Below are 13,775 nucleotides of genomic sequence, written 5' to 3'. Positions count from 1 at the left end.
CAGATTCCAGTCCCCTTGCTCCAATACATATTGAATTGGACCTGTCTCCCATAGCCTGGGTAAGTGCCATAACAACTGGCCTGAAAGTTTATAAAAGGGGCAGCACCATCAACTCTCCTCCAGCTGCTTTGTGTGGGCTTAGGTGTGCTCCAGACACTTACTGGAATGAGTCCTGGAGATGCAATAGACCAGGAGTCGGCAACCTTTCAGAAGTGGTGTACCAAGTCTTTACTTATTCACTTTAACTTAAGGTTTCGCGTGCTGGTAATACATTTTAACGTTTTTTAGAAGGTCTCTCTCTACAAGTCTATATTATATAACTAAACTATTGTATGTAAAGTAAACAAGGTTTTCAAAATGTTTAAGAAGCTTAATTTAAAATTAAATTAAAATGCTGATCTTATGCTGCCGGCCTACTCAGCCCACTGCCGGCCTGGGGTTCCATTCACCTAGGCCGGCAGTGGGCTGAGCGGGGCCTGCGGGACCCCGGCTGGCAAGGGGCCGGCTTCCGGGACCCCGGGCCCGCAGCGGGCTGAGCAGGGCTGGTGTCCAGGACCCCAGACTGGGAGTGCAGGTGGGAATGTGGGGGAAGGGGGTGCAGGAGCTCCTGTTTGGTGCTCAGGGTGAGAGTGGGGATGTGCGGAGGGGTGCAAGAGTCAGGGCATGGGGTGTAGGGGGGCTGGGTATTTGTGGGGGGTGCAGGAGTCAGAACGGGGGCTGGAGGTGTGTGAGGGGGTGCAGGAGTCAGGGTGTGGGATGGCTGGGTATGTGTGGGGAGTGCAGAATTCAGAGCTGGGGTTGTGGGGGGTGCAGGGCTCAGGACAGAGGGCTGGGGTTGTGGGGGGTGCAGGGCACAGGGCAGAGGGCTGGGTGTGTGGAGAGGGTGCAGGGATCAGGGCAGAGGGCTGGGGTGCTCGGCTCGTGGGGGTGCTCCCAGCCCCCTGCCATGAGCAGCTCACGGCAGGAGGCTGGAGGGGATATGCCCGATTCCACCCCTTTCCCCAGGGCCCTATCTGTCCCCACCTTTTCTCTGCCTCTTCCCCGGAACAGCGAGCACGCTGCAGCTCCGCTCCCCGCCCCCTTCCCCTCGCAAGGGTGATCAGCTGATTGGTGCAGGGAAGGAGAGGAGGAGGCACAGGAAGGCAGCACGTTGGGGGAAGAAGTGGGGGAGGAGGGAGCTTGGCTTTTAATGAATTCTCTGTCCCTTACTGCTTACTAGGAAATGTAAAGAAGTGTAAACAGCTTCTTCAAAAAGCTGTGGAATGCTGTGCGGTTCCACCAGAAATGTTGGAAATTGCTCTACAAAACCTACACTTGCAGAAAAGGCAGTTGCTTTCAGATGAAGAGAAAGAGAACTTCACAGGTTAGTCATTTCAGTATTCTAAAGTTGCAGTTGAGCTTAAGTATTTATTTGCTTTGTTTTTTGAATGATGCAATAACCGTACTAATATAGTTGGAAGGATCTTCTAGAAAATAAAGCACTGGACTGAGATTTGAGACCCGTGTTCAGTTCTTCGTTGGGTCACAGACCTTGGGCAATTGACTTAAGTTACCCAGTGCCTCCATTTCTCAACTGCAAATGGGAAAAATAGTTCCATATCTCATAGGTGTGTTGAGGATAAAATCCATAAATGATTGTGGTTCTTGAATGCTGTTTGTTGGTGAGGGCCATGTAAATACCTAGATAGTCCTTTTATTCTAACATTTAAAAAATTGTGGTGATGTAGTGCCCTTAGTTCTAGTTAAGAAGGCCAAGATGGAATTCCTTGTGTAATGTGTAATATTGTAATAGAATGGCAGAATCGAAGATTCTGCTTAAGAATCCTCTAAGACCAAGTCATCATGATGTTAGATTTTTTGGAACCTGCATAGAGATGTGGGGTCTTTACTGCTGGGCAACTGGCAGGTGCATTTTGTTAACTCAAAGCAGGATATAAGAGGGTTGATTGGGAGAATATTATTGGAGAAGGTACTAAGGTTTGGGACACGACACTTCTGCCAGAAACTACTAACAGTTGAGCTTGGGGAAAATGCATAGGCTGAAGAGGTTCCATTCAGTGAAGTTAAACTCTAGGAAAGGAATCAGTCTGGATTGCATAGTGTATTTATTCCAGTCAGATTAGGATAGTAATTGCATCTCTTTACAAATACAAATTTGAACCACTTTATCACAAACCCAGGTTTTCTGCTCCCTGAACTCATGTAATTGCTGGCACCACTGAAGTACACACATGGATGTATTTATATTATCACGCCTTACTCTGCTCCCTTATTCCCAGGACCTTGTCCCCAGGAACTGGGTGCTCATTGATAAATATGGTAGGTACTCTACAAAGGCCACTGTGAGAAAACCCAGTCAGCACTCCAGACTTGGTTAATGAACTTTCACTTTATTACTTATTAGTAAACCCTTGAAAGAGCTCATTTACTGTTCATCTAAAAGTGCCCTGTTTACCCTCTCATGCACAGGAAAGCCTTAGTACAGATCCCAGTTCAGATTTCCTTCCCAGAAGCTGCTGGGTCCTGTGTCCTTTGGACTTGGTCTCAGTGACACCTTCAGATAGCCCAAACTCCTACAGTCTCTGTTGTTTTGAGGGGCCATTCCTGGAACTTCAGGCAGGACCTGGAAAATACCCCTTTCTAGCTGGCAAGCCTCCACTCAGCCTTCCACTGGTCCTCACCAAAGGTTGGAATTTGAATGAACATTCCATGTTGGCTCCTAGCAAACAAATGGGCCTTTACGTAGGTTTTGCTACTACTTTGAGTGGTGTCCCTATGGATGCTCCACTGTAGGTGTGTGTGCGCCCCTATGCTGCTGATTGGAGAATTTCAATAGCAGTCCATTCTGCCCATGCACGCATGGCTACTCACCCACCACGAGGCTAGCCAGAAAAGATTTGCCACCAACCCCGGTGGGGGGGATCCCCCCTAACAAGGTTATGCCTGACTCCCCAGGCTTCCAGAAGTGTCTGAGCTGCAAAGAATCCATCCTGGTAACAGACGGACACTCACTAGAACGAGAAATGTCCCCAGTACTATTCCAGAATGAGGATCAGGCATCACTTCTTGGGAGATGCACTTCTCCTTCCCTGGTACGAAGGCCTCCTGTATGCCATTCCCCCATTTCCTCTAATGATGAAGGTCCTGCTGAAGTTAAAGAAGGACAAGGCGACCATCATTCTGATTGCCCTAATTGGCCCAAGCAGACGTGGTACCCTTACCTGTCACACCTGACTGTCCACTGATGACCTTTCTGGTCACTCCTCACCTCCTGCCAGAGAACAAGGGATGCACTCTCTATTGCAACATGCAGACCCTGAGACTCAAAGCGAAGCTCCTTTATGGTTCCAGCACATAGAGGCATCTCGCTCTGAGGAGGTAAAAGAGGTGCTATTACACAGTAGAAAGGGCACTAGTCGTCACACCTACCTCCAGAAGTGGAAGCCATTTCAGATCTGGTGCTAACCCAGAGGAATCACCCCGCCATGTCTACCCTGCCATTGGTATAGACTACCTATTATCCTTAAAGTTGTTGGGCTGGCTGTGGGTCCATCTAGTGGCAATTGCAACCTTTCACCAACAGGCAGAAGGCTTCTCAGTCTTCTATCACCCAACTATGGAGAGATTTCTTAAAGGCATAGCAAACCTCTTCCTGCAACCTAGTGTTGTCAGTAGCTACGGATGTGGTGCTCTGCTCTTGTTCAGTGATAACAGTCGGCTGCGTGCGTGTTCCCTCTGTGTGCTGCTCCAGCTCTGCGCAGTTAGCTGACACAGCAAGCCCCGAGAGAACCCCCAAAGACCACAGACTTTAGTAAGGTATGAAGGAAGCTGAGCCAGGTTTATTGTCAAATGAAGCACAGTAATAGTTTCCTATAGACTCTACAGGACATACTACGAATATGTGCCCCCCGGCAGTGGACACAGCCCAGTTGGTGGCGGAACACTCCACTGCCCCCTAGGCTGGACAAAGATGCGCACTCCAGGACCTACTTACAGTTACAGGACAGATTACTCATCCCTACTGACGTATTGAGTTACAGCCCCTTGGCTCATTAGGGTGCTGTCTCCCCTTTGATCATTTTGTTCCAGACAAACAGATCTATCTATCATGCTGACCTGTCTTTAAGGTGCACCTGTCTGTTCCTTGTTATGTCTGTGGAGTGTCCTGATGTCATTTTGGCACAAGTTCCTCTTCTCGCCACTTCTGTGAGTGAGGCCTGCCTCTGGCTCACAGCCCAACTTTTGCTTAGCAGTGCCTGGAAGTACTTTGGTTCAGGCTTCAGGCCTCACACTGGCCTCTGACACAAGAGGTTATGTTTCAGGGCCTCATCTTACTACACCTAGGGCCCCCCACTCCTCCACACTTCTCAATGGGAACTCTATCTAGTTTTATAAGGGCTGACTAGAACACCATTTGAACCTATGGCCACTTGCTCCCTAACTCACCTCTCCATGGAGACTGTGTTCCTCATCTCCATCGCTTCAGCCAGAAGGATAGGGTAAATAGTGGCACTGATGGCTCATTCCCCTTTCACGGTATTCTTTCCAGACAAGGTCACACTTGGACCACATCCGAAGTTCACCGCTAAAGTGTCTTCTGCCTCTCACATGAACTAACTCATTCAACTTCCAGTGTTTTATCCTAAATCTCACATGGATAACAGAGGCCATCCTCCGTATGCTTGATGTGAGAAGGGCCTTGGCTTTCTACTTGGACAGAACAAAGGCCTTTAGAAAATCCTCAAGACTTTCTCCCCCTTGTGAATAGATTAAAAGATGCAGCTATTTCAGCTCAGTGACTCTCCAAGTGGGTCTCTGGCTGCATCAAGCTCTGCTAACAACTGTGAAGAAACATCTCCATCATCAATACGTATTCACTCCACGAGGTCAGTCGCCTTATCCATTGTCTTCTTCAAGGGTATCCCTATATCAGAGATCTGCAGAGAAGCTACCTGGGCATTTGCTCATACCTTTGCTGAACACTATGCCATCTTGGGGATTCTGCTATAGACACCCAATTTGGTACCATAGTGCTGTCATCCATATTAAACACGACTCCGAAGTTCCAGCCTCCAGTCATAGGTACTGCTCGGGAGTTACCTACAGTGGAGCCCCATAGGGATGCTACTCAAAGAAGTAGTTACTCACCTTGTGCAGTAATGATGGTTCTTCAAGATGTGTGTCACTATAGGTGCCCCACGACCCACCCTCCTCCCCTCTACTTCGGAGTATCGCTAATGGACTCTGAGGTAGAGAAGGAACTGGAAGGGAAATGCCCTTGCATGCTGGCTAGTCTTGTGGTGGGCGAGGAGCTGCGCATGCGGGAGGGACTGCTATTGAAGTTCTCTGATCGGCAGCGCATGCACACCTACAGTGGAGTATCCATGGGGACATACATCTCAAAGAGCCATTATTACTGCACAAGGAGAGTAACAACTTCTTCCCACAATCCTGTTACCTGCACACTCTAGGGGCACCCACCTTTACCCATTTCCTAGAGCCCAAGGCGTAACCCTCTTACTTTAGGCACCCACCATTACCCCATTCCTACGGCTCAGGGCGTAACCTTACACTCTGGGGTACCCACCTTTACTCTGTTCAAAGGGCTCAAGGCATAACCCTACACTCTGCGGGTTTGTGGGGTCTTTTACCAGTGAAAGAGCCTTACACAGTAATATTCTTAACCTCTGTTTATTAAGAGTTACCAAAACAGAATGCACATGCTAAGCATACAGTGCTCATCACTCCCAATAAGGCAGATGGACCTTTTCCTGATGGCCAGTCAGGATCAGGTCATCTGGGGACTCCAGCTTCTGCACAGATGTTTTTGGCTGGGTGTTGAGGTCTGGCAGCTCTGATCTTGGGGTTATGTCCTGGAGTTGGTTCCAGAGAATTTTCTTTTGGACCCCAGTTTATATAGTGAAACTTCAGTCCTGCTTAGCTATACCATAACCATTAATTTTAAACTACAAAACAGTATTTTTCACCAATCTTAGCCCACTATGAAACAATTATTTAACCAACCATACCCCACCACCATTGTTGATTTACACCTAGCAAAATTTGTTATGTAACAGACAGAAACCATACAGATAAACAATAGAGAAGTGAGAACCATAAAAGCAAACAATAAGCAATGAACAACTGTTGATAAGTGATTCCTTGCCAGACAGAATGCCATCAAACAAAGTTTTCTTTAAACATCTTAAAAGATTCCTTGCTTATCTGAAAATGGTGGGTACTATTAGGAGGGGCACCTTTTTAACAGCAGGATATTACATTGTTTTGATATAATTTAGAAGGAATGTGAGGATGTGACTTTCTGCTTCTTGGCTCATGGCTCTCCTAATTTAGCTGCAGAAAAGAGCCTCAGATCTTACAACCCCATATGTGTAGAGAAAATCAAGTATACTCTGATATTCCATAAAAGGTAATTTATGGTAGTGTGTTATGGAATATAGCGATTTTGATTTCCCAAGCTCTCTGTTTCTCCAGTGGAATTTTCAGAAACCACTTTCGTAAGTCTGAATATTTTGGAGTGGTGTACAGCAGCAAAGTACTAGTACTTTAAGTTTTGACCTGCACATATATGTCTATATCCCTTGGAAGAGGGATATAGACATATGTCTATCACTTCAGTTTCAGTAGAGACTCTTCAGACTGCAGTGGACTACAGACAATGACAGTATTCCACCCTTATTAGCACAAATATTCTTTGAGTTATTGCACATACGCATTTGGAATGTGTGCGCCTCACACACAGTCATAAATTTTCCCGTCAGTGGTATTCATCGGGGTGGTTTGAGTGTCCTCTGCTGCGTGCTGCTGGGCACTAGTATAAAGGGAGCCAGCCAGTTTCTTCTTACCACCAGTGACTGTTGGAATTGCTTGACTTGCTTTTGCAAATGCTCCATGTACTCTTTCTTGATTTTTATTGTAAATAGTTTCTATAGTAGTATTACAGTTATTACTTTGTTATTAGTGTTGGATCAGTTTTTACTCAACTTGATGGTTTCATCCGATACCTGGTATTGAGGGATGCCTCGGTCTCTGGGCTTCAAGCCCCGAGTTTCCTGCATTAAGCCAAGGCCAGTGAGCTGCCTGCACTCAAGCTGCTAGAAGGGTTTGCGGGAAGCTCATATTCAGAATTGTTGCTAGATCTTCAGATTTTAAGCCCAGCACAGAAATGGATTGTGAAGCCAGGCTGAAGTATTTACTCATGGACGTGTCCTTGAGACCTTTGTCAGAGCCAGGGTGGTCAGACTTGGCACCACGTGCCTCTGCTTCAATGGGGAGCACACTGTTCGGTGGGGAGCACAGCGTTATCAGAACCCAAAGCAGTGATAACTTAATTGTTTTTCTCCAGGAGGTGCCAGGAGTCAATCAGTGGGGAACACAGTTCTTCCTTCTGATATGAGTGATACAAACCAGAGTGCTTTTACCTAAAACTACTTTTTGTTAGATCTTAAGCACACATACACATATATGCTGTTTCAGTAGGTTCAGAGCATCATTTTCTTCTCTGGATGTCAGATGTTCCCTAGCATGCTATATTTAGAGGACCAAACCATTCCGTAGATCCACTCAACTCTTCATAGCAATAGTTGATAGGATAAAAGGCCTACCCATCTCAACTCAGAGAATCTCCTCCTGGATCATTTAGTGCATTTGCACATGCTTCAAACAGGCGGGTGTTCCACTGCCAGCTATACTGACTGCCCATTCCACGGGGTCTCAAGCTTAATCAGTGGCATTTCTGGCCCAAGTCTCTATACAGGAAATCTGAAGAGCAACAACTTGGTTGTCAGTGCATAAGTTTTCTGCCAACTAGGCCGTTACAAGCCAGGGACGACGCCGGTTTTGGTCAAGCTGTTTTGCAATCATCATGTCCATGAACTCTGACCCCCCTCCTATGCTAAAGGTAATGGGTAATAATTGGAGATATACCAATCTCCTAGAACTGGAAGGGACCTCGAAAGGTCATCGAGTCCAGCCCCATGCCTTCACTAGCAGGACCAATTTTTGCCCCAGATCCCGAAGTGGTCTCCTCAAGGATTGAACTCTCAACCCCGGGTTTAGCAGGCCAATGCTCAAACCACTGAGCTATCCATGGGAGCAGCAACTGCTTGGGAGTCACCTACAATGGAATGAACATACGCAAGCACTCAAAATAAAAACGGTTGCTAACCTATCTGTAACTGTTGTTCTTTGAGATCTGTTGAACGTGTCAGTTCCACCACTCGCACTGCTACCCCTCTTTGGAGTTAGCCAGAAAGAAAGAACTGAGGGGGTGCAGGTTGGCCAGGCCTTTTACACTGGCACTATGAGTGCACTGCACCAGAGGGTGCCAGAGTGGACCCGATAGATACCACTGGAGAAAAAAGTTCCAGCAACTGTGCTCGAGGCGCGCGCACACACACGGACAACAGAATGGACATGTGCAACGTATCTTGAAGAACACAGTTACAGAGAGGCTAGTAACACTTTTTTTCCTTCAGTAACTAACTTATTCATTGATGTGCATTAAAATCCTACAGTTAATGCAAGCTTAGGGCAGTTTAATGGTTTGAAATATGTTACATATTTCATTGGTAGTCACTGAATAATTCAAACTACTTGTTAACTTATTTACAGTATCAAGCACACAAGAATCCGGACCACAAAACATGCCTGGAAATCTCCGGAGTAGGAAAAAAAGTGATTCTGGTGAAATTTCTGCTAATGCCCCCAGATCTTCTCTTGGGTAACAACTTAAATTCTTATATTTTATTCAAGGTTTTGTTTTATTTTTTTTAACTGCTGAGATAACTGCAGTGTATTTTCTCATTTTTTAGGGAGAACAACAACTCTTCACAGGAGTTTGATGCAGTCCGGGTTGGACGCAATCCCTTAAAGCAATTAAACAAATCTAACCAGGTGGAAGCTTTTTGAATGCTCACTTCTCTCTCCCTGGCTCCCTCCCCCCCCCCCCCGCCCCTGTTTTTCAGATTTGATAACTTTCAATTTGTTTAAATGTTTAGGTGTGCCCATTTGGGAGAGTTCCTGTTAAATTAGTAACTGATGCTGTAGATACTGTGAAGAAGATGGATGTTCCACTTACAACTAGTGTTACAAAGAGGTACAGCTAGTTATATTAATCTTGATGCAAAACAATAGATTTTAATCCGTCTACTCTTCTTTAAAGATATTGTGGGGCAGTAGAACTGACAACTGTTTTCAGGACATGGACAACTTAGTTGGTCATAACTGCCAACGATGATTATTGGCAAAAAGAAAAAAAACCCAAAAAGCTATTGTATTACCATAGGTGAGAATACATGATGCCCTAACTTTTTCAAATGACCACTCAAGTCAAATCTTTGTACAGGAGTATAGGTAGGCTTGGAAGGATTAAATTTTTATTGGTAAATGTTAGTAAACATCAATTTCACCATGTGCATGCAAACTAAGGAAAATATATTTCCATAGATGATAATAGAAATGTACAGATAGGTAAAGTAAGAAAAATGCTGCTTGAAAACTTAGAGTTTACGTATATTTACTTTGTGTATGTTGACAATTGTTTTAATGGTTATAAAGCTTTAACGTTTTGAATTTGTGCCTATCATTAAATAATTGTTTGATCCCCTCCTCTAATTTCCTGTAACTGTGAAAAATTAAATAGATAAAAATCTGAAAAAGCTTAAGAAACATATCTATTATTATTCAAAAATGTTTTAAATAAAGGAGGGGTGAGAGCAAACAAAAACCTCATTATTCCAAACCTACATATGTACCCATTTACTGGGTAAGCAAACCAAGTAGAACTCATCATATGGAGGGACTTCTGCTATATCATGGGATAATGTGTCATCTGTTTAGATTTTTATATTGTACTCATCACTGTGCTATTGGAACGTTCTCACTGCTCCTATTATTTTGTGACTTCTGTCCAGCGTTTGCACAACTAGCTCAAAACAGGTGAACATTTGTGTTTAAATTTTGAAGTTTGAGGTTTCTTTTACTGTTAACGTTGTCTTTTATATAAACAGGCAGATATCTGGCTCTAAATGCACAAATTTGATTGCGCCTTTTTTACTGCATGCACCAAAACTTAATGAGGATGATTCATATGAACTGGGAGACTTAAAGGTAACTTTATTTTTCTGTTTCAAATAAGTAATTGTGGAAACTGTAGATAGCTAAAGATGTTTTAGGTGTGTGGGGGGTGGGGTGGGGAATGAAAGCAGTGACTCTGAAACCAGAAAGGGTTCTAGTAATATGAATTCAGAAGCAAGATTAAATTCATATTTAGAGAAAAGAGGAAATGTGTAGGACTTGTGCACGAAAAATAACTAATTAATCTGTTTATATCCTCACAAAAGTTTATTTATTTTTTGATTCATCTTTAGAGAGTGATACATTGAAGAAACAACAAGGAGTCCTTGTGGCATCTTAGAGACTAACAAATTTATTTGGGTATAACTTTCGTGGGTTATAACCCACTTCATCAGATGCATGGAGTGGAAAATACAGGAAGCAGGTATAAATATATAGCACATGAAAAGATGGGAGTTGCCTTACCAAGTGGGGGGTCAGTGCTAACGAGGCCAATTCAATTAGGGTGGATGTGGCCCATTCCGAACAGTTGACAAGAAGGGGTGAATATTAACAGAGTGAACATTACTTTCTGTAGTGCTAACCAAGCCAATTCAATCATGGTGGATGTGGCCCATTCCCAAGAGTTGACAAGAAGGTGTGAGTATCAACAGAGGCAAAATTACTTTTTGTAGTGACCCAGCCACTCCTAGTCTTTATTCAGGCATAATTTGATAGTGTCAAGTTTGCAAATTAATTCCAAAAACTTCAAAACCAGACTTCAACGAGAAACTGCAGAACTGGAAATAATTTGCAAACTTGACACCATCAAATTAGACCTGAATAAAGAGTGGGAGTGGCTGGGTCACTCCAAAAAATAATTTCCTCTCTGATACTCACACCTTCTTGTCAACTGTTGGGAATGGGGCATATCCACCCTAATTGAATTGGCCTCGTTAGCACTGACCCCCCACTTGGTAAGGCAACTCCCATCTTCTCATGTTCTGTATATTGATACCTGCTTAACGTATTTTCCACTCCATGCATCTGATGATGTGGGTTATAGCCCATGAAAGCTTATGCCCAAATAAATTTGTTACTTGCTAAGGTGCCACAAGGACTCCTCGTTGTTTTTATTGATACAGACCAGCATGGCTACCCCTTTGAAACCTGATAAACTGAAAAAATTAGTTTGTTCAAGTGATCGTCCACATGTTCCACTGTTAGTGTGCATGTGCCTCAAACACACAAGATTTGATTGTTTTGAATAGCAGTGTCTGGGGCTGCACCTGTGCCCTGTGTGCTCTCTTGCTTCCTGTAGCAGTGGGTATAAAGGGCAGGGCAGCCACAGTTCACTCTCAGTTCCTTTGTACCACCCGTGGCACAAGATGGAACCCATGGTGTTTGCATTTCTTAACTGTGGTTTACTAGGTACACTTCAATTTTTGTAGTTAAAATTTATTCTAGTTAAATTTTCTGTATTGTTTTATACTATTTTTTAGCTTAGCTAAGAGTAGGGATAGGTTTTCTACCCTCCTTGGGGTCGTCTTCTCATCCTAGATTTCCCAAACACCTGTACACTCCTGTAAGATGGTGGCGCCTAAATCCTTGGGCTTCAAAATTTGCCTGTCCTACGATGCCTGTTACTGACAGCTGTGCCCAGTGCCATGGTCCGGATCATGTTCCATCATACTGTTCCATGCAGGACCTTTTCAAAGAAGACCCAGAAGACAAGGAAAGCAAAGCTGAAGCTCTTCCTCACATCATTCTATACAAGTGGCCTCTCTTGTGGGAAGACCATTAGAGACAACCCTGATATCAAGCCAGCTGCATGTGTCCAGCACTTTTACTAACTGTTATGCCATGCTGAGCTGCCACGCTCCCTCTAATCTGCACTCTGCATCAGCTGCACTGAGGATGACCCCAGGGAGAGAATGTATGGAATACTGCTCCAAGGAATGAAGTGGGGATGGAAGGCTTCCCCTAAGACAGATTGGTCGAGAGATTTTAAGACCAAGTCCCATACCGAACCTTCTATGATGGCACCAGCCGTTGTTAAGCTTAAGGCTCTTACTGCCATCAGCACAAACAGGGAAACAATATCCATGGCACTGATTGTCCCCATACTGGGCATCTCAGAGCCACTGAAGCGCTCGCTTGCGCGCCCTCTCCCTCTCCCTCTCTCTCTGCACCATGCCTGCATCAGAACTGTTCATCTCTACCTTGGCAATGGAAATTGATGATGGAGGTTCATCGTCATCCTTCACCCATTGCATCACAATACACTGCACCTTGAGATCAGCCCCCCTACTGAGTTCATCCCTCTGACAGTTTAGTGGACACCTCTCACAATTTATCTCCAGTACACGTGCAGAGATGAAGCACACTGGAAAGGTCAGTTCCACTTCCGGAAGAGAACTATGCCTCCTCCTATTCCCTGTCAGAAGCTCATAGCGAGGCATCCTTCCCAGAATACCCTGTTGATTCTCCTTGGGTCGTGTAGTGGTTACAGGCATTTGGCATCCTTCAGGAGGTCCAGACTGCCATAGACTTCCCTTTCAAGGACAATAAACTTTTGAACAGTGCCACTGACAATACCTTGCATACTCTAAAGGAATCTAGGGCCACATGGAGCTCCCTGGGCTTTTACAGCCTAGCCCAGGGGTTCTCACTTCATTGCACCATCACCCCCCTCTGAAAACAAAAATTACTACATGACCCCAGGAGTGGGGACCGAGGCCTGAGCCCACTGAAGCTTGAGGCCACCCAGGCCCCGCCACCCCGGGCAAGGGGGGCAAAGCCTGAGCCCCGCTACCCCGAGCAGGGTGTGTGTTCAGCAAAGCTGAAGCCCAAGGGCTTCAGCCCCTGCTGAGAGGTCTGTAATCTGAGTCCCACCACCCCGGGCTGAAGGCCTCGGGCTTCGGCCCTGGGCAGTGGGGCTTGGGCTTTGGCTTCAGCCCCAAGTCCCAGCAAGTATAACGCCAGCCCTGGCAATCCCATTAAAACAATATCCCAACCCACTTAGGGGTCCCGACTCACAGTTTGAGAACTGCTGTCCTAGCCCCTAAGAGGAAGTTCTTGAATCAACAGCAACAGACCCAGACTGTAGCAGTACTACTTATTTGGAGTCCCTGAGGAAGAGGTCACATTTCCACCTCAGACAACTCCACTTCCTCTTTGACTGCTTTCCCATCTGGAGCCCTATAAGGAAACATCAATTTTGACAAGCAGACCAGGAGTTGCATATTTAGAATCACTGGTTAGTCATCTTCAATTAACTCCCTGTTTGGTAACTGCCTCTCCCGTTTCTGGGCAGCTTCACTGTGAGTCACAACAACAAGTACCCAGAGTTTTGTTTCAGAGGGGGCACTAGCCCAGTTAGGTTGGGCTCTGAACCTAATACGCACTTTACCCCCATCCCTGGAATACCAGGGATCCTGAGCAAGTTGAAACAGGATGTGGACTGAGTCATCATGATAGAACTGGCTTGGGGCAGGCAGTATTGGTATTCGTATCTAGTGAGTGTATCCATTTGATGGCCCATTACTTTACCAGCTCAACCAGACCTGGTCTCTCAGTGCAACAGCGGCCACACCTGGACCTAGTGTAACTTCTCCTGACTGCTTGGATGCTAGCTAGCTGACATTAGGACATCTTACTTCACAGAAGATGGATATCAGACTGTCTGCTTTCTCTAA

The 13,775-nt window shown here is 45.3% G+C and overlaps 1 protein-coding gene across 4 annotated transcripts in view; it reads left to right on the top strand.

Moving 5' to 3' along the window:
* TTK (TTK protein kinase) overlaps nucleotides 1-13,775 on the top strand; it is a 103,043-nt gene that overhangs the window by 34,463 nt on the left and 54,805 nt on the right. For all 4 annotated transcript variants that reach the window (XM_039531562.1, XM_039531563.1, XM_039531559.1 and 1 more), the window contains 5 exons: nucleotides 1,220-1,363; nucleotides 8,635-8,743; nucleotides 8,835-8,916; nucleotides 9,021-9,118; nucleotides 10,032-10,131. In XM_039531562.1, coding sequence (XP_039387496.1) covers nucleotides 1,220-1,363; nucleotides 8,635-8,743; nucleotides 8,835-8,916; nucleotides 9,021-9,118; nucleotides 10,032-10,131 — 533 coding nt within the window. The remainder of the gene's footprint in view (nucleotides 1-1,219; nucleotides 1,364-8,634; nucleotides 8,744-8,834; nucleotides 8,917-9,020; nucleotides 9,119-10,031; nucleotides 10,132-13,775) is intronic.

Source organism: Mauremys reevesii, linkage group 3 (assembly GCF_016161935.1).
Source record: "Mauremys reevesii isolate NIE-2019 linkage group 3, ASM1616193v1, whole genome shotgun sequence".
In the NCBI taxonomy this organism is placed as follows: Eukaryota; Metazoa; Chordata; order Testudines; family Geoemydidae; genus Mauremys; species Mauremys reevesii.
The sequence above is the reverse complement of the archived record's forward strand: the minus strand, read 5'-3'. Positions and strand labels throughout refer to the sequence as shown.